The 24,834-nt window shown below is 38.8% G+C and overlaps 2 protein-coding genes and 1 pseudogene across 2 annotated transcripts in view; 1 reads left to right on the top strand and 2 right to left on the bottom strand.

Annotated features, from left to right (window-relative positions):
* The first annotated feature begins 773 nt into the window (after nt 1–773).
* On the top strand, nt 774–10,873 carry LOC148820870 (uncharacterized). Its single transcript, XM_088932690.1, has 10 exons — nt 774–885; nt 1,837–1,995; nt 3,189–3,296; nt 3,894–3,956; nt 4,935–4,988; nt 6,254–6,307; nt 6,954–7,007; nt 8,152–8,300; nt 9,429–9,538; nt 10,219–10,873. Exons 1-10 carry the CDS (start codon nt 801–803, stop codon nt 10,340–10,342), a joined length of 960 nt encoding a protein of 319 aa, XP_088788816.1. The 5' UTR covers nt 774–800; the 3' UTR covers nt 10,343–10,873.
* Nucleotides 4,469–4,590, bottom strand: LOC148820871 (thymosin beta-11 pseudogene; annotated as a pseudogene).
* Nucleotides 10,874–15,917: 5,044 nt separating the features above from the next.
* The window catches only part of LOC148820867 (CD209 antigen-like protein C), a 90,781-nt gene continuing 81,864 nt past the window's right edge, over nt 15,918–24,834 (bottom strand). The window contains exons 7-8 of the mRNA XM_088932847.1: nt 16,607–16,716; nt 15,918–16,048 (exon numbers count right to left, since the gene is read on the bottom strand). Coding sequence (XP_088788973.1) covers nt 15,925–16,048; nt 16,607–16,716 — 234 coding nt within the window. The 3' untranslated portion in view covers nt 15,918–15,924. The remainder of the gene's footprint in view (nt 16,049–16,606; nt 16,717–24,834) is intronic.

Here is a 24,834-nt window from a genome sequence, read left to right as displayed (position 1 = left end):
GGGAGTAAGCTTCATGATTTCTTTTATAATTCAGCAACACTTTTTTGGATTGATATACTGTAACACTTTACACTGAAATGGTTTCATGTATGGAAGGAGACCTGATTCATCCACTGCTGAAGTGCAGTGCTCACTTGCATACCATTATGTACCAGTAGACCCATTGTACAGCTGCTCAGGTAGAACAAGTGAGAAATTAAGGAGGAACTTTATAAAAACTAGATTGTCCAAGCCCAGAGAAGGTTTTTAGCTAGGAAAGCCAGGAAAGTCTTTTTTTTAATTGAAACTTTAGAGACCAAGTAATCTGGACCTCAGTACCTCCTACAGCATGTGTTACTTAATCACAATGCTGGGACATTGGACAGTGTGGTCCAGGGAGAAGATGAACACCTACTGGCCCACCAACAACACTTGCAGCAGCAACATGGATTTCCTGATTGGCTCCTATTCCAGTACTGATCAGACAGGGCCTTGCTGAACTTCAGAAAAGACTGAAAAATTAATATTTCTTTCCACTTCCTGGATAAAGGATGGGTGACCCAGATGTAGTAGACCATGGTCTCTATTTAATCCCCCAGCCAAAGTGAGCATCACTCAACTTATGGTGAAAATCTCACAAGCCCCTAGAGAGAAACATCTGATTACCATACACTACCGGCAGCAGAGCTTCTCTTTTTTTTTTGACACATCAAACCACTTTGCCACATATTTCCTCTTTAAAACCATTCATACATGCTATCATAAGTTACCATTTAAAATTAACAGATCGAAGAGACACATCTGCTCTACTGACCAACAAGATGTCAAATATCTGTGGGAATAATGATGTTCTCCATGTGGAGGCTCAGAAACAATTCCAGACTAGGAAAACACAGCTGCCATCAGGTAAACTTTATTCTCTCTCAAGAGGGGGCTCTGGAGGAACAACTTTTGAAGAACACAGATTATTTTTGTTCTTAAAGTGTTTGCTGCATGCAGCAGAATCTGTATTTTATGTTGGCAGAGAAAAAAGAATAATTGTACTACATTCATTTCAGACTCTTTATTATTCTGCATTTGATTGACAATGAGGCATTCTTCTGTAACATAGATTATTGAACAATCTTTAAAAAAAAATATTAGAAGCATTGTGTTTGTCCAAGGTTTGAAAATACAACTCAATACTGAATTGTCTAGCTTTTTCTACTGTTTAAGTTTTATGCATTATTACCTATCTACTCTACATATGCTTTAACTAACATTTACCTGTCCTAGTGCCTTGTTATTTAACATGATTACACTACTCTTTTCTGTGTACATGACATGACGGTGAAAATGTAAGCAGAACTCAAACATCAATAGAGAAAATTTAATTTCTAATATTTTTCTTATTCTGTGGGTGTGTTAATCACACATTGAATTGATGCTTTTTTTTTTGCTCAAGTGCAAAATTTACTTATAGAGTATATTCGAAAGCAAAGAAATAGCGCATTTATACTGTATGTACTGTATACAAAACTTGTCCCATGCACAATTTAGATCTTTAAGCCCGTGCCATTAGAATCTGACAAGCAGACAAAAACACTTTGGAAAGGATCTTATATTTGCCAATTTGCATGTTGTATACAGTACATTATATCAGGTAACTTTTACCAAGTTTTACCAAGATGATCACAGTAAAAGCATTATCTAAATAATGAACCAATGAGCACAGATGTTAGGACCATGTTAGGACCATGCCTGACAGAACTGCTTTAATTATCTGAGATGTCTAAAATCAGTTCAGATCAATTATTTATTTTTAAGAGTTTGTACACATGACTAAAGATGAGTGGTTAGAGATGTTTGTTTCTGCAGGGCATTATTGTTATGATGATGAAGATGATGAGAGTGATGCAGACTATGAAAATGTTGAACACACCCTAGAAATGAAGAAGAGAACCCAAACCCCAGAATGGACAAATCAGGACAACTCAGAGAAAGGAGCAATTTCAACAGAGTTTAAATCCAGCACAAGTATGACTAAGCCATTGACTGCTAAATGTGACCTGATGATGTGCCTTTTTTTCAAACAGCTACCTTCACAGGGAAGGTTCACAGGGGGAGAAGTTCAGAGGGAGGTCAATTTTTATACTTGCACTTCTGCTAAATACTGGCTGGCTGTTCACACCTTCCTTCATCCCAGCCTCAACCTTTCAGCTGCCTCCCTGGTTCATTCCTTGTAAATGATAGGTGTTTTCTCAGTGTTGTCATTTCATCAGTCAGGCTAGTTAATGGCAAAGTATTATTAACACTATCCCTTTATATTTATAGTAGTTCAAGAGGATAGCTGTGTCAACATGCGTAGTCTGCAAGGGAACAAGTAATAGGTTTATTCCATGCTGAAAAAAAGAAGAGAAAAAGCACAACGTTTCGGCTGTGAAGCCTACTTCGTTGTGTTTTCTCCCTTCTCTTGTCAGCATGGAATAAACCTATTACTTGTTCCTTTACAGACTATGCATGCTGACGCAGCCATCCACCTGAAATACTTTAACCTACTGCTGCGACCCACTATGCCTTCCTCTAAATCTTTTTCTAGATCTCTTCATCGTTCCTTCTCTTCCTCCCTGGGCAACTTGCCCCCCTCTCTCACTTAACCAGCATTCCGTCTGTTCACAGTGATTTGTTCCAAGACCAGGCTTTCTAACCACCTCCTATTCCTTTAAAGCGTTATAATATAATTCCTAAAGGATTTAATCTAAAATTTAACACTTTTTCTTTTGACTCCGGTAAAACTCTGAGACTTCTACAACAGTGTTCGAACAGACTCACCTGAAGAAGGCTTCACAGCCGAAACGTTGTGTTTTCTCTCTTCTCTTTTCAGCATGGAATGAACCTATTTGTCATATCTGCTACTGTATACTGTATATGTATCATAATTTCCATTTCAGTAGGACATGAGGTTGAAGTCCTTCACATGTCATGAATAGAATTGAAGGGAAGAGAAGGTTTCACATTTTTTCAGATATCAACTCTTTTCTTATTAAGATTATTCAAATTATTTTCTGAGGATGGTCTTCTGCTTTTGCTGCTTTATAAGTTATTTAAAACTTTCTATTTTTTTTAGAAAAGAAAAGAAATTTCGCTTCCCCAAAGGCAGGATGTTCAACAGTGGCAATTATAAAAAGTTACCTATGGGACTGCAAATATGTCTTATACTCCTTTTACAGTTCCAGCTGCTGCTGTTGCTGGGACCAAGGCCATCATTCTGCTGTATGTCCTGCTATTGATGGTCACTCTAGGCTGGATAGTCTTCATTGCACTGGCCTTCATAAAGCGTAAGTCCAGAAACTGGCAGAGAATGACTATTGAATGAACCATACGACATGTGTTCCATGTGTTCCTGTTTTGCAAAAGAACAAAATCCTGCATTTAAGCTCTTTGAAGGTACTCTTCAATAAGACCTGGAAGAGTTTCAGTGTGTGATGCTTTAAAATATCATAGTTATTTGATGAAAAATCTGTTGCGGATTTGTAATAACTGTTTGCGAAAGTTGTTAGCATTACTGCCCCGCAGTGCTGGGACACTGAATTTAATTCCGGGGGTGGAGATTATATGTTCTCCCCATGGTTGAGTGGGTTTCCTTCGGGTGTTCTCTTGTACCCATTGCTTGGCATAATAGGATCTGGCTCCCCATGATCCTGTATTGGATAAAATTGTTAGAGACCCTGTACTTGCAAACCCAGAGAAATCTCTTTCTTGCAGATTTTAATAGCCAAGGGCCATTCTGATAGGAAAGTTTTAAAATTAATCCATTCCTGAAGATGTGAGCTTGATCTGTGCTTGTGACAGTTCATTAGCTTGACACTTTCACAGCAGATCAGAAATTATAGCTCCTCTTTGCCTCTCGATCCGTATTTGTTTCTCTCTTTCAGTATCTGCACTGACAGAAGAGATTCAGCACCTCCGAATGAGCCAAGTCACCCTGAAGGAGAACAGTAAGTTCAGAATTACAAGCATACATTAATTCATATCTGCATTTGCAACCTGGTAGAGCATATTATTTTTCTTAGATGAGAAATGATGCATTTTTAAATGTTTTCTGAAACTGAAACCAAACACAAGATGTATATACAAAAAACAATATATAAAAACATGCAGAAACCGACATTAGAGGGAGTAGGGTTTCATTCACTTTTTTATACTCATAGTGGCCATTTTACCTTTGTAACAAAATGCATGTCTGTGTAGTTTTTGTTGTTTAAGGCCAGGTAGAAAGAAGGATGTGGTAGCAAATGGTGCAAATTGCTTCCACTCTACACAGTTTAAATCTTTCTAACTTGGATTGCAAGCACTTCAAACAGAATGCAAAACACATGCAGGACAGAACAGTTTCTACTCCTGAAAGGATATACTCAGTGTTTTAAGGGACTGATAAACAATCAGGCTCCCAGTATAATTTGGTAATTATACAGTTATACTCAGGTTCCCTGTTTTTTCCCCAATATTTTTATTTTGACGGCAAAGGGTTTTTCTCTTGAGTCTCCGTCTTCTTCAGTTTGGTCTTGTCGAAGCTAGTGACCTCTTCCATGTTTGGCTTGTCAGACATTTTAGCTGGATATCGAGGGCTACCCTGCGTTCGGCGTAAGAAATCTCTGGCTCGGTGAAGCGGTCTTCATCCGCATCTTTCATTGGTCATGGAAGAATCACAAGCACATCCCTGCTTAAGACATTATACCTAAGAAACTGAAATTGAGAGAAAAGCACAATGTATCCAGAATGAGGAATTTCACATAAAACTCCTCTTCTTCAAAAGCTCTCAGTGCATCTCTTTCCAGACTCTTTCCCAAGCTTATGTTTCTTGTCTTACTTGTGTTCAGCTTGCTGTAGAATAGTCACATACTGTATGGCACATTCAAGCACCAAAGAAACTAAACTGTTCTCCCATTTGACTTGTGTATTTTTTATTTTCAAAGGTTCTGCAGAAATCCGAAGCCTGGGAATGAAACAAACTGAGTTGATGAGCAATGGTAGGAGCTGTATGTGTGTGGGAGGGTGTTTATGTTTGGGATCTTGTCGCACTGACACAGGGTTTTCAGACAAAGACCAAACGGATTTATCAGCCACAGTTTATAGGCTGAAATCTAGGCTAAATTAATGCACATTTCAAGCAAGTCACGTGATAGTGCCTATCTGCTTACTAGAGGCTTATTGCTAGACTAAGTGACTGTAGCATTGGAGTTAGACATTAGAGTCATTGGCAAACCACTGTTCAGTATTTCCAAAGGAATCTAATCGCCCTAATACCTTATGTTATTGTTTGCATTATGTAGAATGTCTGCAGTAATACATGCCTGTTTTGTACGGACATTTGTCTTGGCCTTGGAGTTCAGCGAAACTCATCTAAAAATGACATTGAAAGGACAAGGTTTGGAATTAATTTAAGTCGCAAGCATGCATAGTACCCAAACTGAAAATCTTCTTAGCCCAGTTTCTGTTATTACGGACCCAAGTGTGTCAAATTCTCTTGTGTGGTTTTTAACACCTTTTGTCTTATTGGACCATACGACTAGTCTATGCTGTCTGTGATATAGATTTTTGCTGAATTCATAAATATTTATACTGACCCATTCTTATACTGTATGTGTCATCTCTATGTGGATTATAGCTGTACATGCTGAAAATTTGTGTATTGGCACATTGCAGAATATAACTAAAGAACCAATTAAAAATTGCCATGGTAATACAAGTATTCTGTATATCCATTGTAGTTAGTAATGCAGTTAATATTACCAAATGGTTGTTTTTGCATCATTTCAGATTCTCAAATATCCTATGCAGTGACAAATTTGGTTTCCTGTTTATTAACACATGGTCGGTGTTCTTGTTCCAGGTTGTTGGATGGATGGGATGAAAGGCATTCACTCATTTCTGCCTATTTCTGTAAATTTATTTTCAGAAATTAGAATGGTGTTCAGGTTGAACACCTTACAATCCATTTCCAAAATCACAAACTCTGCTACCTTTACATAAGTAAAATTAGGCTGACAATACAAATACTTTCTCTTTCTTGTAGCAGACAATAGAGATCATGGAACCTATAAATTGAAAGATGAATAAGAATAACCCATTATTATTTTCAGTGTCTTGAATTATTCTCAGGTTGAACACCTTACAATCAAATTCCAATATCATACAGTCAGCACAAATTTATTTGCATGGCAATACAAATACTGCCTCTTTTCTGCTTTGTACTGGACACTAGAGAGCATGGATGTTCCATTTGTAATTTCAGAGTCTCAGATGTCATCCAGACTGAACAGCTTCGTCTTCCAGCTCCAAGTGCAAGGTCAGTGCTCTGATTCTGGATCGGGATAAATAATACATTACAGAAGTGTAGCACAGTAGGCTCAACAATGGCTTCTCGTCCTGGTACTCTGCTCTTGCTGTTTTAATGTGGTCAAAAGGAGAAATCACAACTTCTAGCTACTGTATGTACTGTTTAACCTGATTGTTCAAGAAGTGTTCAATATGCTATAAAATCATCATGTGAGATGATGATGTAATACGATATGTTTACTGCTGGATATGCTAAAACGGTACACTATATTTTTACTGCAAGAAACTGTCAGGTCAAATTACACAAAAAATATTATGAATTCACAAAATAATACATGAATTCATTTTTCACTATTTAGATGTTTAGTAAAAAAAATCAGGCTGCAGCATAAATAAACAAACTTTTCAGCAAACCAATAATATAGTACAAGATACAACAACTACTCTGTGAAGTGAAAGATAAGTAAGAATACTCCATTATTATTTTGAGAGTCTTGAGTTGTTTTCTTCATGAACGCCTTAAAATGTAATTCTGAAATCATATAGACTGCATTCTTATTTTAAATATTTAGGCTAACGTTGGAGATATTGTTTTGCTGTTTTTTTTGCTTTGCACTGGACACAGTAGAACACAGAAGTTCTGTCTGTATTTTCAGAGTCTCAGATGTTATCCAGGCTGAACACTTTATCTGCCCAGCTTCAAGCCCAAGGTCAGTGCTTTGATTTTGGATCAAGAGAGATGATACATTACAGACAGTGTAACACATTCAACTGGACAAAAGCTTCTCATTTTGGACCTCTGCTCTTACTGTTTTAGAGTGGTCAAAAAGAGAATTCTCAGCCTGCAATAATGTACTGTTTTACCTGCATTTCCAAGAAGTGTTTGATATTCTATGAGTTCCTCAAGTGACAGGCTTGTGTACTGTTTTCTTTTCTTAGTGCAGTACTTGCCAAAATCCTGTCAGGAAATAGAAACACTCATGTCAAATCCAATAAAAATAACTGCCGTATTATTAATTAGTACATTCTGAATTCCCAGTAAAGTGTTACTTTTTTACTACAAAGATTTATTACCAAAATAAAAAGTTTGACAGCATAAACCATCAGGCCAGTCAGCAGAGCAATTATGCAGTTTAAGATACTGCATCTGCTCTCAATAATACTGTTGGTACTTATGGTCAGATTACTTGTGTTATGTATTGTCACATCAGGCAGTGCTGGTGGGTAGAGTTTATATAGTTTACCAGGGAGAAATAATCCATCCATGAACAGAAAGCCACTTATCCTGGTGAGCATAGCAGCTAGCACTGCATAGCACTCTAGAAGCACAAGGAAGGATTGAGAGCACAGGGGCAGATGAAGAGAACATTTATGATAGTCAGTCAAACGTAGCTGGAACATTGCTGTGAGGTAGGAATAAAGTGGAACACATAAGAAAAATGCTGCATGCTTGAGAAAATCATGCCAACTCCACACAGACAGATACCTGAGGTTGGACTCAAATCCAATCCCATGGAACTGGAAGGCTACAGTGGTGATGGCTATGCAGAAATGCAGGGAGAAATGAGATTTAAACCATTCATTCAAACAATTAATCAGTCATAGCAAAAACATGCTGAAGAGATATTGTTCTATGAAGTCTTCTAAGTGAAGACATTATTACTGCCACCATGATTCTTTAATTCTTTGGTTTCACTTGGCATTCAATTTTAGGTTGACCGAATCTTTGAAAAACAAACCTTATAGAAAATTACTTCCTTTAATGAAAAAGACCGAAACCTTTTTTTTTGCTGGAAAAGCAACAATGTAAACAACAACAGAAAACAGAACTCTCACTACCTAATTTGTTTATAGGATGTACAAAAGTGTGCCCCTGTGACTGGATCCTGTTCAGTGGAAGTTGTTACTATTTTTCAAAAGAAACAAGAGACTGGAGTGGAGCTCGACAGTACTGTGTCAACCAGGCCTCTAGCCTTGCCATTATCAACAACGTAGACGAGCTGGTGAGAATGAGATGTCTTCTTTCCTTCTACACTTGATAATGAATTGAAAAATTCAGTAAATAAATCTATCTGGTGAGTTTAGGTGAGGTACTACTGTAAAAACAGACATTGCAAAATTTCACTTGGTTGCATTTATTTACAGAAATAGTTCTTACCGAATGATGAAGGGCTAGATTTCATTTCCTTAGTGTAAGAACTGTGACAACATAGTCACGCAAATTGTCCTGCCTTCCAAATTTGCATGATGCCTCAGCTTTTCTGTGAACGTTTTTAAATAGGTCTGCAAGGCAATTCTCCTCAAAATCAATGCAACAAAATGCAACATGTTTAAAATCAGCCTCAGGTTAAAGCAGGTTAAGGAGATAGGAAGTATAGGGAAGGAGATGCGGGGCAGCAGAGGTGAGCATGGAGGAGGAGGTCCGGAATGAAGCTAGGCCCTGGAACTAGGAAGGAGACCTCAGAGTTAGTGAGGAAACCAGCAGATCCAGTAGGGACACAGTAGGTGAGGACCAGTAAGCTTGAGGTGGGGGGCGAGGAAGGAGATAAGGTGTTGAAAAGCCCATGTTGACATCTAAATTTCTGGAGATGCTGTAAGAAGATAAAGAAAGTGAGACATTGGAAGGGAGAAGAGGTTTGAGAAGAGAAGAAAAGGTGAAGAAGAGCTTAGACTGGTTGCTAGCAGAAAACTGGATGATAGATTAAAGATAGAAATCCATGACTTTTTGGCTATTGAGTAAACTAAGAAATAGAATAATAAAGTTTCAAGATGAAAGCCAATGCAGATCTTCCTCATTTCTTTTCTGCTGAGAATAGCTTGGTTTTTGCTGAACAGAGTGTAAAAGAGAGCCTATGACATATTCTGTACACATTCTGTTGGGGTACACAATCTGCCTTCTCAGCCTGGAACATGTCAAGAATCTAAGATCGTTTAAGTTTTCACCCCCTTTCTCCCACTGCTGCTTTTAATGTTCAACTCCTCAATGAAAACAGCAGTATTCTCTCAACCAGATTGGTATCGCAGATGAGTACTGCACAGGCCATGTCATGATTCTTACAATTACAGGCAGTATTCTGTACAGTATCTCTAATGAGCTCAGATTGAGTTAATCTTTCACCGTTGCTCACCAGAAATATCTAAGCAGCAAAATCTCTTCTGTCCACTGGCTGGGATTGACTGACAGTGAGATTGAAAACACCTGGAAATGGGTGGATGGAACAACAGTGAACATGAATAAAACGTAAGTTTTGGCAGCATTACTACAACAGATTAAAGGTACCCTGATAGAAAAGTGATGTTTGTTGGCCCCTGAGCCATTCCTGTAGTGCTATGTGGACATTGCTGTCATTGCTGTTATCACTGAAAAGGGATGATGACAATATTCTGGGGGTTTTCTCAACCACTTCAATGTGAAAAAGTGATAACCAATCATCATGGGACTAGCCCCTGCAGAGCCATTCTGCAACACAATAGTTCATGGTATAGGCCGAAGCATGATGCAAGGAGGGGCGTGGTTTTGAATCATTACTCCATCTGCCTCGCAGTCTAGATTTGTACTAAATAACAGTGCTTTGGAAGGAAGCTTTCTCTCTCCTTGTGGCGACAAATCAGACAATGTTGTGAACAATAATGGTTCATTCAAAATCTCCATTAATGGTGAAGCATTCATGGGAGTGTGGGAGTGGAAAAATCATAGATTCACTCATTTACCCACGTTCACTCTCTTTCTTACCTGCTCTCCTGGTTTATTATAGTACAGCAGAGATGTGATTGTTAGGAATCTTCAGTGAAACCAAAGATAATTCATGTCAAACTAGTATGGTAAGAGGGTCAAGTGAGCATGTACCTGGAGAACATTTTGTGTGGGTTGTTATTAAACCTGTAGAAGGTTAAGAAAATATATTTATTTTTGTTTATTAGATACTGGAATTCTGGAGAGCCCAACAATGTTGGCGAGGAAGACTGTGGAGAGCTGACAGAAGCTAAACTAAATGATGGACATTGTGGTAAGATTAAAAGATGGATCTGTGAAAAGAGCTTGTAGACGTCCTGTCCCTACCTCTCCTGAAACAGGCTCTTGAGGACCCCAGCACAGCAGACTTCATTCTGCATCAACAGCAGCAATATTTGGGTAATTCATAGGAATCTGCCAGAAAATCTCATATCTTAAGATCAGTGTCAGTCTGTATTGAAAAAAAATAGCTTTTAATCAAAGGTAAAATAATGTATCAGCATTCCTAATGTTAGCAACAGCAGCAACAACAACAACAATAGCCGGCATGGTGGCACGATGCTTCCTCACATTACTTGGTCCCTGTGTTCCAATTCTGGATCTGGGGTAGCGTCTGTATGTTCTCCCTGTGTTCGTGTGAGTTTGCTCCCATAGTACAAACACATATTGTCTTTGTCATGCTGGTAGGTTCATTAATTCCTGAGAGAAACTGGCCCTGATGTGAGTGACTTTGTGTGTGCCTTGTGATAGACCAATGTAACCTACCTTCTAGCTGTGCCTTCTCCATGACCCCTCTGTTGAATAAAGAGGTTAAAAAATGGATGGATATTAATATTTGTCAAAGAAAACTACTGTATTACTATTTACCACATTTACAGTAATACATTTTATACCTTGTCAATTTCATACTCTGCTTCTTAATATTGTTAGCTTTGCGTTTGTCTAAATATAGCTGTAATATCCTGATATTACATTGTTTAGAGAAAAGAATGTGTGAAACTTATTTTCAAGAAGTCTGATGCCACTTCCTGAAAACAAAGTACCACAAAACACAAACTGTAGACATCATGTTCTGTTGGTCTGATTTTAAAAAAGGCAATGGTATGATTGCCACAGTATTTCATCAGTCCTTTAGTGCTCAGATGACAACAAGAATGTATTCCCCATTTCTGCTGCACATTGTTTATAATGCCCTAATCATGTTACTACTGGTTCAGATTGACAGCTGTGGAATAAATTAAAATTGATTGACAGAGGACAATCTTGTGTAAGTGAGTGGAATTATTTTAATAAAGCTGTTGCTGTAACGAAACAGTTCTTTCCGGACCCTATGAGGACGACACAATCCGAAATAGTGAGGAAACACTGGGGGAAAAGCCATGCAGGAATACGGGGATGAAAACAGGGGGGGCATGTCCATACAGTACTGGTGATCCGGGGAGGTGTGGCCGAGGCTGACAATCCAATAGAAATCCAAAGGGGGAATCCAAAACGAAAGCAAAGGTCCATGGCCGTGTAATCCATCCAAAAACCAGGGATTAAAAACAGGTGCTGGGTCGGGACCGGTCGGGACCGGCAGGGAAAACAGGCGCAGGCGCAAGAGCAAGCGCAAGCGCAAGAAGCGAAAAACATAATGGAGCCAGGCGCAACCAGGAGCCAGGCGCACACGATGCAAAGATCAGATACAGAGCATCGAGTGCAGTGAGCTCCTGGCTTTTAAAGGTAAACTGAAACGGGGCAGGAACAAGGAACAGGTGCAGGGAATGAGGCTAACGAGGAAGGGCTGGAGCGCCCTTGAGAGGAGGGGTTTGCGATCGTGACAGTTGCGTGGTGGACTGAGGTAATGATGTACTGTATTCACAAATAGCTGGAGAGGTAAGGTATTTCAATGTCTTGTACTGGAAAGAAGCAACAGTTTCAGTCCTGTTTAAACAGGCTATTTGAACCGAGGTAGTGATATTTAACCTTAAACTCTGATCTGTTATTCTTTAAGAAAAAAAAACATAGCTACACATTTGATCATAGCTTCACATGGTGGTCAAAACCAGAACATGGTTCAATTAAGACCTTTAATTAAACTCAATTAACCTCATTAAACAAAGGCAAATCAACAGTCCTTAATTATACACTTATAATTATACACAAAAATAGGAAGTAGTAACTCCAATGTAATTATTTATAATAAATGTTGAATGTGATTAAGTCACTAAGTCCAGGGTTGGTCATAAAAAATTGGTCATATGCAAAACTAAAGGGAAAAAACTGTTTATGGAGGTGCTCTGACACACCTAGGGCAGCAGTGTGGTGGAGTACTCAGGGTTCTGGACTTGTATGTGAAAGGTTATGAGATCAAACAGATAAACTATTGCTGTTTTACCCTCATGCATAATTACTCAAGTGTAATACCCAGCTGTGTAAATGGGTGTGTTATATACAGTAGTATATTATTTTGGAAAACTGAAAGTGTCATCAAAATACAGTACATACATACTGTACATATACTGTACTTTATATAACAAGAAATCAATTTTAAGAATATCAGGCCTACAATAAAATGAGCTGTGGTACAGTACAGATACTATTACACTCAAACACATACTAGACTATTATGCTATGAGTTTCACCTCAAATTCCCTCAGCTCCACCCACAGCTCCTCCTGATGGACAGGTGAGCCTCCATTTAAGCCAGAGGTGAATCTGTAAGCTGATGCAAAATGGTGGAAAAGATAGACTTGATAGTGTTTTGGAAAGGTGACATATACTGTAAATAATAACAATAATGAGATTAGATATCCCGATATCCAAAAAATATCTTTCCTTTTCATTTATCCTGGAATGATAACAAAGATGAAACAGGTAAGTGAATAATACTGCACTCAGTAATTTAAGTTTAGTTTGCAAACCTTGACTTTATTTAGGTCAAATGTTTAGTTTCTCTTCATGAATACTAAAACCACACAGTGAGCGGTCACTATATAAAAAGAAAACCACCTGGGCTCACTGGCTGGTGGACATCAGAGTTCTGCTGCTTACTTCCCTTTCTGACATACAATAAAGTGACTATTTATTAGTCCATTCTAAAAAATACATACAGTTCTTTTGTAAAAATGCCAATTTCCCCTTCATAATATTCTCTCGAACTCAGCTAGCCGTAATGAATTACTTTAAAAAACACTAGAAATTACAGTTCAGTCTGTTGTGTTCATATGACTGCTGGTAACTTATTGACCTGAATTTCTTGTCCACTTGTACTGTTTATATGGTTGCAGGGAATCTATATTTACAACAAGGTTGGCGGTTTGTTCCAGACCAGCATAACTGTTTTCTAAAACAATGTGCTTCCTCATTTCAGCCCTAAACTCACTCCTTCTACCTTTCCACTCATGGGAACAGAAATTAATCTGGGAAGGTGGGAGAGGGGTGTTTTTAAAAAGTGAAATAATTTTATAAAATGTAGTGTTTTCCTTTTCTATTTGCATTACATATTATCTCTGCTTATTCCACCTGTTCTTTTCTTCTATCTTGATATTATTGCTTTGTATTTTGCCTGACACTGTGCCTTGGACTTTTAGCATGTGTTTGTCCTTGGTTTATGCTGTTTGTGTGTATTCCTGCTGATAAGCTAAGGAGAATCAGTCTGTTCTGTTTGAAATGTAACAAATGATATGGCCATACTTGTTTCCAGTACTGAAGTCTGTACTTCTTGTGCAGGACACCAGATTGTGAGGGTTGTGAATGATTCTGTCATGCTAGAGACAAAAACGCAGGTTGAATAAGTGCATTATTCATGCTGTGTAGGAAAAAGACTTTTCAGTTGGAAATGGTTTGCTTTTCCAAAAAGTCAATTTATCGCCTGAACAAACTTACTGTAACTTCTTTTAGTCAAACTTGTCTGTGTTTACACTGTGTTCTGAAATTTTGGAAAGTATACAGTACTAAAACCTGGTTTTAACAAAAGTTAAATAACACAAGTCCAGCCAATGATACTATCAAGCTGAGCTTAAGTTGAAATCCTGGATTGAACTCAAGTCTCAGAATACCTCCATCAGAAAGGTCTCTCTCTAGTTTGTTCTTCACTGGTAAAAAAAAAACATGTTTGGAATGGAAACTCTTTTCGAGTTACTGGAGATCTCTTTATTCAACAAAATTTTGCATTTGTTACAATATATTTCTACAGCATGTAAAAATATAAAGAAGGATTGCCTCTACTGAATAGTAAATGCTTTAAAATCTTTTTTAAAATATCAAAAGCATTTAAGAAATGCTTAAGAAACATACAAATAATATAATGCTAATTTAATTTGCGAAATAATCCAAAAAGTAGGTAACATTCTAGAAAATGCTACCAAGAAACAAATGTGTTTTAGGTAGTGGCAGATGTGGCTGTGTGTGGACTTTTTTTGCATTATCTTATGAGTCTTTTGCACAGTGAACTTATTCTTTTGTGAAACAATCTTCACATTTGTTAAAAAAAACATGTTAAGAGTCCAGAGCATTCTTACATTTTACAAACAGTAAAGCACTACTTTAGTAGATGGAGAAAATGCATTATATCTAAGTGCAATTACAGAGATTTTAAATGTCAACATTTACAGATTACTTTTAGGTGGTAAGCATTACTGCCTCATAGCTCCAGGTATCTGGGTTGAAGCCCAGCCTTGACAGTCTATGTGGAGTTTACATGTTCCTGTGGATTTTTTTTCCTAGTGATCTTCCTCCCAGTGGCATGTTGGCTGTGTTAATAACTATTCTTGTATTGTCCTTTCCTCTGTGGCCCTGTGTTCAGGAGAAGAGCAGGTGTGTGCATCTGCGAATGGAATTCTGGAATTTTAGTTCTGTCATTTCATGATTGCTTTCACTGACCTTGACATCACTAGAAACTTTGTGATAATGAATGGATGGAGATTTTACTTCCTTATCTTCTCTCCACATAGCAAACAAGCCTGTACTCCTTTCACTATCTTACTGTGTTACATTTTTGATGCATTGAAAACCAATTATGGCTCTAATATTTGTCTAGTATGAACTGGGCTGTGACAATTCCACATCAAGGCCAAAAAGTTAAAGAATGAGAAGGAACAAGTCAGTGATATTTCATGAAGAGTGAGGATTGCACCTTCTCTATCCACCAATACCTCAGAGAAGAGTATTTTAGAGAATAATTTATCATGGAAGAACTTTAAAATGGTCACAAACCCTTATGAATTCTGACATGACCAGAACATCATCCAAATATTTTGGGCGCTTACTAGGATGGGACATAAATGATGATGATCACAAGATGAAAATAATGGCCCCAAATTTGTACTGTATTCTGTTTGAGCTGTTTTGGGCAATGATGTGGTGGCTCTGTGGCTAAGGATCTGTGCCTGGGGCTGGAAGGTTGTTGGTTTGAATCCTTTGGCTGGCAGAGGAATCCTACTCCATTGGGCCCCAAAGCAAGGCCCTTAACCCCAACTGCTCCAGGGGTGCTGTATAAATGGCTGACCCTGTGCTTTGACCCCAAGCTTTTCTCCCTGTCTGTGTGTCTCATGGAGAGCAAGTTGGGGTATGCGAAAAGACAAATTCCTAATAAATAATAATAATTGTATATGGCCAATAAACTGATCTTATCTTAAAGTGTGGCCAATATGGGGAAATGCATTTATGGGGACTGAAAGCACTAGACTGCTATCACACAGTTTCTAGAAGTAACAAGCAATAACATTTACAAAGAAATAATTAAGATGACAAGGTTAACATAGTTTCACACCCACCCCTTTGACTCCAAGTCTTGGTAAAGCATGACGTCTACACAAACATGCTAGAAAGTCTTTAAATATTTAATTGTTGGTGGCTGTTTTAGAATCCAAGGACCTGAGTCAGTGCAGATGAAGCCAGAACAGCTAGGATAGCTAGGCTGTCTTCTCACAGATCCAGGGATTGTTTATGCTGCAAGGTGTATCATTTAGTTTGCTCTTCTTCAGCTCCCCACAGTCTTCATTAACCACATTGTTGGGCTCCCCAGCATTCCAGTATCTAAATTCCAGAAAGAAAAAACACTTGTTTCCCAGAGTTTTGACTTTTTCCTTGGAAGGAAGACTTCTGCTTGTTAACATGTTCTGTACAAGATTTGCAAGAGTTTAAAGATTAAGGTTAGGATGTGGTGGGGCTTACAGTCATTTCACAATCCCAAATGTCCCAGTTACTCTTGCAGTCCATAATGGCTATGAATTAGACCCTTCTGACTAGTTTGGTCTGCAGATCAGACTGTAGGGGAGGAGTACTGATTTGCTTTTCAAATTTCCATGTTTTTCTGATTTATTTTCTTAAATCATTTTATTAAATTCTGAAACCCATAAATCAGTTTCAATTCTTATTTCCAGTTGAAATAGTTGGGGGGATTCAAATTAAATTATTAATTAAGTCAAAGGCCAAAATGATTTAATGATTTCAAACTCTGTGTGATGTAATGAGAAGAATATTTTACACTGCAGGACCAGGGGTGAAAATCACTCTAAGGTTGCTCAATTATTGACAAGAGGGGATCTGTTTATTACACAAGACTGTGACAGAAAAGACAGTGTCAGTACTTACTTGTCACTCATGTCCACTGGTGTTCCATCCACCCATTTCCAGCTCCCTTCGCTGCCACTGTCACTCAGCCCCAGCCGGTGGTTGGAAGATATTTTGCTGCTTAAATACATCTGATGACAATGAGTCAGTTGTTAATTAGAGCAATGAGAGTGTTTCCTGAAAATTTAAGTACCAAAATGAAACCTGTTTTGTATTATTTTATTGAGAAACACTCTAAAATAAGACTTTGTCACAGTGTTTAGCAGTGCTGCCTTGCAATGGGGTGCTATCTACACGGAGTTTATACTTTCTTGTGGGTTTCAGTAGGTTGTCATTTGCGAAACATTGACCTTGGGTGGAGTGTCTGTTTTTGAGTGTGTCCTGCAATGGACTTGGGTCTCATCCAGGATGTACCCCATTTTTGTCAACTCCCCCATCACCCTGTTTTCTATCAAATGGTTACAAAATAGATGGATGTTTCAATTAAGTGAAAACCTGTCTTTGAGAGCTCTCTCTCTCATCCTAGCGTTAATCCCGCATCAGCAGGGTCCGCTTGTCGGCACGCCCGTCTCCATTTGGTGGTTTGAACCAAATCTTTGAGCTGACGTTGCCAATAAATGTGACCGAGAAATACTCCAACCGGCGCGTCGCTCCGCCTGCCATCGGAGGGGGGGGGGGGAGGAGAACAAAGTAATGTAGCCAATTCATAGAGGGGGATTATTAGGAGACATGGGAAATTTGGCCAGGACGCTGGGGTTACACCCCTACTCTTTTCGATAAACACCCTGGGATTTTTAATGACCACAGAGTGTCAGGACCTCGGTATTACATCTCATCCAAAAGACGGCGCTTGTTTACAGTATAGTGTCCCCATCACTATACTGGGGCATTAGGACCCACATGGACTGCAGGGTGAGCGCCCCCTGCTGACCTCACTAACACCTCTTCCAGCAGCAACCCTAGTTTTTTCCCAGGAGGTCTCCCATCCAGGTACTGACCAGGCTCACACCTGCTTAGCATTAGTGGGGTGCCAGTTGTAAGTTGCAGGGTGACATGGCTGCTGGCCTGCCTTTGAGAGCTGAAAGATACAAAAATTAGAGTTAAAAAATCTTGTAATTACGTATCGAATGCACTTAATTGATTATAGTAACTTGTCCCAGAACTTTAAAAATCAATTATTTAAAAGCTGCTTGTAAATCCTGGTGGACTGCACCTCTCCACTGCTAGAGTTGGAGACCATTTCTTTAAACATCTTTCCTTATCTATCCACTAATTATCCTTATGACCCTTATTCCTGTTAGGGTCACAGCAATCAAGGCTCCTGGAAGCACAGGGCACAGCGTGTGATAACACACTGGAGAGGACACCAGTCCATTTTGCACACTGACACATGCACAAATGCAGGCATGCATGCACAAGTACTCGGGGATAATTTAAGAGTTCTAACCTCGCCAATATGTCTGTGGTAGTAGGGAGGAAATTGACACATCCAGAGGAAATGTGCACACATGCAAACACCATACAGAAAGTGCCCCAACGCAAGACTGAACCACTGACCCAAGACCTGTTATTCACCTCAGCCAAAACCTAATGTGGCAGTGCAGTGTTGGAATCTTACCCTTTCCTCTTCGTTGTTGAGAATAGCAAGACAAGCCCCCTGGGAAGTGCAGTGCTCTTTAGCACCGGCCCAGTCTTTGGACTCCTTTGAAAGGTACTGTAGCACTTCCCATTGAACAGGTTCCACTCACAGGGGCAAGTCTTCATGGCAAGTACTAACATTTAGAAAGGAGAATAAAGTTTTAATCTGAATTTTGTACAGTACATATTTCTTATTTGATCAGAATAAATACAGAATTAAAAATACAGAGATTAAAAAGTCACTGGACACCACAGGCCTGGAAGCATTGTCTCTATTGTATTTTTGGATCTTTCAGCCTCTAGAGCAGTGATCACAAACAACAAGGACACCATGGACTGTTCTGGCAGCCTGCTTAAGTAACAATGTCAATGGGCCACCAGTTTCTGCAGTGCTGGTCACTTTCAGCAGTCCCTGAACAAAATAGGGTGGAAATTGTCAATTGTTGGCATTGCAGACCAAATAATGATGATAACACTGGGATGAAAGATGAAATATAACAAAAGTTCAGGGGGTGATAACAAAAGTCAACGTCAACTGGCCTCAGCTGTCCTAAACAATCTTTCTTGAAGTAATTTCTTCAAGTTAAAAGAAATACTATAAATAAAGTGCGTAAGTACCTTTGTTCCCTCCCATTCATCTTTTGCAGCTACCACTAATCATACTGCAGGGGTGTCCCAGCATCCTTGACCTATGGCCAGGGGGTTGGCCCTCAGCCAAGTGGGTTAACCCAAATTTATTGTGACAAATACTCAATAAACATTTCATTCCTGGGTGTCATTATTCCAACTGAACTCACACCTATTGCTCTCCTTTTAGCATTTTCTGAACTGAAGCTGGTGAAACCACAGTACGTACTATATGACAAAAGAGTTCATATATTATGTCAGTACCAGAAATGTATTTTAAAATGTGTAAAGGCACCCATCATTCACTTGTTCATTCAGAACCCAAGCCTCGGCAAATGCATTCCCAACAGAATCACCCACAAGTACAAACAATTTAGGAAGGAGAGCCCTACCTTGGTTGTTCAGATGTATATTCTTTCTAAACTGTTTGAGTAATGCCTGACAAGTGCCCATTGGGGGGGAAACCATTACTACTATTCCTCCTATGGTGTTTCTAACATTACAAGGAATTATTGTTTTGCCAAATTAGAAAAAGAGGATTAATCCTCCTAGACCAAAGGTAAAATCACATTATCATCCTAATCAAAGAAACTCAACTGATAATTTATTTGCAGTCTCATGGAAACAAAATAATGGGAGAGATAGTGTCTCTTTGGTAGTACAGTAAGTACAGTTTTGGACTGTGACAACAGTCACAGGTATTCTGGTATTTTTCAATGAGAAATTAAATTGAATTCAAACACTGTACATAAAAAAATTGATTCAGTTCATGAAGACAATTTTGTTTGCTGATGCAGACAGTTTATAATCAGTCACAGAAATTGAACTATTTATTAAAGGATTTAGGAGATTACCTGAATTTAGGCTTCTTTTACCGCTGTCCGTCTTTTTGGCAGATGCTTGATGGATTTCAAAGTTTTCATAAGTGTTAGGATGTGACATCCTGTACAAAAGTAGTACTCTTATAACACTGCTAGCTGATCTACTCTGATACCCACGGTAGAAAGCTAAAACCCTGAACTGATACTCTTATCATGTGCATCGATATTTATAATTTTAAAAGAGGAACTCCTCTTCAGATCACCAAAAATAATTTGTTCTGGATCTGTAACATGTCAGTTTCATGCTCTCATCACGATGTGCAAATTAGATCAGCCATCACAAACATAAAATAAATTGCGGTGAATGAAGACATGTTCTATCATCAAGATGTGAAAGAATAGAAGATGAACAACACTGGTCTCATGAATTGTCTGGAGAAATGTCAGATCAGTCTTCCAAGATGAAATCTGAGGTACAGAATGCTACAGATCTGAAGCAGTATCCATGAAACTGACATATTTTGGCATTTTTATGCAAAGAAGCAATTAAAAAAACAACCAAGTTGGGGTATAACGAGAAGAGTGTAAAATTTAAATCAAAAGATATTATCTTAAAATTATATAATGCAATCTGAAGTCTTATTTAGAACATTATGTACTTTATCTGTCACCACATTATAGAGAAAATACAATATTGCTGCTCTGGAATCAATCCAGACAAGAGCAACCAGATACATTTATAGAAATATTCTATACAGACAGGTTAAAAGAAATGTTTTTTTTTTCCTGTCTTGAACAAAGAAGATTTTGAGAACACTGGATAAAAGCTTTCAAAATCTGGAAGGACATTTACAAAATCAAATCAACAGTGAATAGTGAAATGCAATGCAGAGGGTTCAAGTGTAAACTACATTGGAATGCATCTAAAACAAGAAAGAGGAGGCCCGCCTTTATTCATTGAGTTGCAAGACTATGGAACAACTTGCTACCTGGTGTAGAACCTCCTCCTCACCGGATGGTGAGGTTTGGAGGACCTATATATGTAAACCCCAATTCTAGCATGAGAAAGTAGTTGATTGACTGAGGCCAGACAAGCCTTCCGTCCTTGGTTTGGACCACAAACTTTGGTTGTTGTCAGTTGTCCTACTTTACCTTTTACACTAGAGAGATAACTGTCTGATTCTGTTTGGCCAGAGAGAGACAGATCTCAAACCTGAGCTACTTCTGCCCCTGGCACATTAACAGACAAAAAGAAACACTTTTCTAAGCTTTGTCAAAATGTTTAGTTTCTGAAATTGTAGATTAAAACACGCGTTACATTTTATCGGTCTAGTTCTGCGTTTGAAATAGATTACCTTCCTTGTGAGCTAACCTCTTTTATAGTCAGCTTATACTGTATGTACAGTATATAATAGAAGTCAGCTCACTTATACAGTAACTAAAGTCAATTTCTCCGATAGCCTGGTGAGGAATTTGGACCAAGACTCGATCTCTGGAGTGTTCATATGCTTTCTTCTTGCATCCTAACCCAGTATCAACAGTTCAGGTCCCATTGCCCTGTTACACCTGGCTTCTTCCAAGAGATGGCTAGATGAGATCCTTGGTTCAGTGAGGTGTTAACTGTCAAACAGGATAATGTGCAGAATGACCTCCTCTTGTTTGTAATTGTTTTGATGTTATGTTTGCATCTCAGATATTCATTATATTAATTCATACATTAAAACCAGCTGTGTGCAAAATTATCATTGTACTTAGTCATACGCATCCAGCCCATTGAGTAACATGAAACCCTCATGTAAAGATGTGATGTGTATTTCCCGGAGCATGAGCAGCACAACTAGTTGCTGTATTGTCCAGAGATTAAAAAATAAACTGGGGCACCTTAACCTGTAGTGGATGTTTGAAAAGAAAATTTCTCTGCCTTACTGACCAACCTACTGTATAAGCAGCCCCACGGAACCGGCCTGAACAGTCATTCAGCAAAAACACCTAGATTATCAAAAGGAAACATTTCAAGTGGCTTCTACAAATCTAAGTACAAGGTTTTTGACATACTGAGTCATGGCCTAACAAGTAGACTGACTGCAACAGAGACCTGTCGACTCTGTACAGCTACATTACGTTTGTGTTGACTGCTGTAGGCTGCACAGCCATTACTGACATCCTATTATTGAATGTGTTACTATACATAGGTCATTTATTCTTCCCCATACTATATGGCTGAAAGAATTTACCACTGTCATGCTATTACTGTCAGCTGACAAAACCCATCCGGTCTGCGTACTGAATGTCTGGTCAATGCAGCCTGTGAAATGAATGTGCTTGTGGGATGAATTCATAGCTGACAGGAAATGAAGGTTTTGTCCCTGTTGTTACAGGAAGAGATAAGTACTTTTCAGATGGGTTGACTTACAATGTGTGAATCCAAATTAGTGTGATGGATCCATTTCTGAGCAGTCAGTAACCCATTAATTTGAGCATGGAATAAAACTCACAGTGAGACATTTTGACATAGTAAGGGCCATAGTAACCAATACAGTAGGGCTTAAGAAATCTAAGGACCTTGCCTTTAAGCAGCTATAAAAACAGACAACAGAAAAAATCTTAGCTGAAAACAGAAAAGGAAGAGACTCCTAAAATGTTTATTTAGTTTATTACTATTAATAACAGTTATTGCTGTCTTTACAAATTTGCTGTTGCTTTTGTTTTAGTGTTGTTTCATACTGTGATTCTGATTGAACGTTATCATATGCCAATAAAATTCGTATCGTACAGTAGAGAAAGAGGGAGAGACAGAGAAAGACGCAATCAGGGGGAGTAAAAGCAATAAAGGACATGCAGACGTGACCAATCCTAACCGTACGTGTGAAATCCTTGGGCTAGTGAGGGTGTTACTATTTTGTTAGGTTTTATTTCTAAACAAGAGTCAGCCTGTATTTTTGTCTCACCACGCTTGCAAAGGGGTTTTCTTAAACTAAGATAAAATAGCTCCTCAGCCACAGTCTCTCATATCCTCTGGTTTTCTCCTCATTTGTTTTTCAAAGCCATACCTTGTGATAGGTCTATTTAACAGGGACTCACTGCTAGGCCTGATAATTCATGGGGCTGTCAAGTGAAGTAAGACGTGTTGTAGTATGTAGTGTTGTAGCTGTGTGTGTGTGTTGAATGTTTTTTTCTTTGCACCTGCTAGCTCTCAGCCTCCCAAGTAGAGGATGAAAGGTCTGTGTGTGTGGAGGGACTTTATGTCCTACAACAGCAACATAGAGGAATGATCAATACTACTTTTTATTTTTATCCCGCTTTAAATTTAAAAGGCAATTCTGAACAAACTGTTTCAAATTTGCTTTTGGGTTACATAAAAATAAGAAATTTCAAGTGATTTCAAAGTACTAATCAATATATCTTCGGATAATACAAGGATAATGAAACTTATATTGCATTAGACTGTTAATAAAAGTAGCCTTTCTGTCCAGAGTAATAAAATAGTATCCTACTTGGACTGTAATACTGTACATAGAGTTTTTGGGTGGCTCTGGAGAAATTCAGTAGTAATTTGTTTTGTAACTTTGTAACTCAAGAAGGGAAAAGGTTTGTGCTGCAGCTATGATCAATCTACTTTTCATTTATCAATTATTTGGTCTCTCTAAAGTTAATATTTTCATATTACTTCATAACTTCTCCTTGGGGGTAACACAGTGTAATGGCTAAGCCTTCGGAGTCATGATTGGTGGGTTGACCGTGTGAGTCCCTGCAGCAGACACTGCTGTTGTTACATTGAGTGAGGTTCTTTACTCTAGTTACTGGTTTCCCCAGTGGTATAAGTGGGGACCAGCTTTTTTGATGTGGTCGATCAGTATCCCATTCAGTGGAAGAACCGTGTGCTTTCTTTGCGCTTAGCACTACTCAAACCAGGAAAATGTCTGCCCTCATGAGCCTCTGTGGGGCTCTTGTATAGACTTCAACTTGACATTATCTATACTAACGTTTTAAGAAGTGATGTTGACATTGTATCAGCAGCCATGAATTTTACATACAGTAAATGCATAAAGCATCTCCTTTACCCAAAGGGCAGTGGATGGATAGAACAAGCTACCCAGCGATGTTGTTGAAGCCAATACTTTGACTAATTTCAAGAAACATCTGGATGACATCCTTCCACCAATAAGCTACTACCAAAAGGGCTTGATGGGCCAAAAGGCCTCTTCTCATTTGTGTTCTTTATTACAATGTTATGTTCATAATTAAGAATGGTTTAACTCTATACCAACTGTTACTCTCCTAATTTACTAATGTGTCATAGATTTGAAGCATGGGGAAGTGTTGCTTAAACCCCTCAATCAGGACTGAAACATCCAACCATTTTCCAACTGCTTTTCTAATTCAGGGTCACAGGGGAGCCACAGCCTACCCCAGCAAACAAGGGGATCAAGGCTGGGTACAAAATGGACAGGATGCCAGTCCATTACAGGACATGCACGCACTCACACCGGTGCTAATTTCCCCAGACGCCTACCAGTACGTGTTTGGGCTGTGGGAGGAAACCAGAGCACTGGAAGGAAACTCACGAGGAGGACATACAAACTCCATGCGAACCCAGAATCCCACTGCTGTGAGGCACTTCTAACCACTACGCCACCCTAAGTCTGAAACACAAGAATGTAAATAGTACAGAAGCTGGCCTGTCTGTGATCGGGACCTCTTTACAATATCAGGTGTAGGAAGCAGCACCATCCTTTCCACTATCGTGCAGCAAGGCCAGCCCTGAGTGGGTGGATTGGGGCCACACGATGCAGTGAACACCTTCAGATGAAAGCTGCATCAGCTACAGTAGGTCAAACCGACTGCTTCTGTGAGACATTGATGCAAATGGTAGCCATCCAGAACACTGATTTGCATTGACCCCCTGTGACATCCACACCCTATAATGTCACCACTGCGGCACATTATTACAGCTTAGAAGAGCTGCTTTTGGATCTATAAACAGATTTTCTAATGCTTCAAAATCTAGCAATTATAGCACCTTGTGTTTTCCCACACCCATGTAAAAAAGTGAGTCTAAACAGACTTCAGCATTGAGAGCTTTTTGAAAATTTTTCTATAATTGATATTCAGAATCTTTTATTTTGCCACTAGTTATCGAATTTCTGTTTAAATATGCTTCAT

The sequence above is a fragment of the Atractosteus spatula genome, chromosome 14 (assembly GCF_055471065.1).
Source record: "Atractosteus spatula isolate fAtrSpa1 chromosome 14, fAtrSpa1.hap1, whole genome shotgun sequence".
Lineage (NCBI taxonomy): Eukaryota > Metazoa > Chordata > Actinopteri > Semionotiformes > Lepisosteidae > Atractosteus > Atractosteus spatula.
This window is presented reverse-complemented; position numbering and strand designations above follow the sequence as displayed.

What these genes read in the sequence shown, in the direction of transcription:
- LOC148820870 (XM_088932690.1), top strand. Translation starts at nt 801, where the DNA reads ATGTCAAATATCTGTGGGAATAATGATGTTCTCCATGTGGAGGCTCAG. An exon ending in TGCCCAGCTTCAAGCCCAAG is followed by an intron (nt 7,008 to 8,151) that starts GTCAGTGCTTTG and finishes ATTTGTTTATAG; the next exon opens with GATGTACAAAAGTGTGCCCC. An exon ending in ACAGTGAACATGAATAAAAC is followed by an intron (nt 9,539 to 10,218) that starts GTAAGTTTTGGC and finishes TTTGTTTATTAG; the next exon opens with ATACTGGAATTCTGGAGAGC.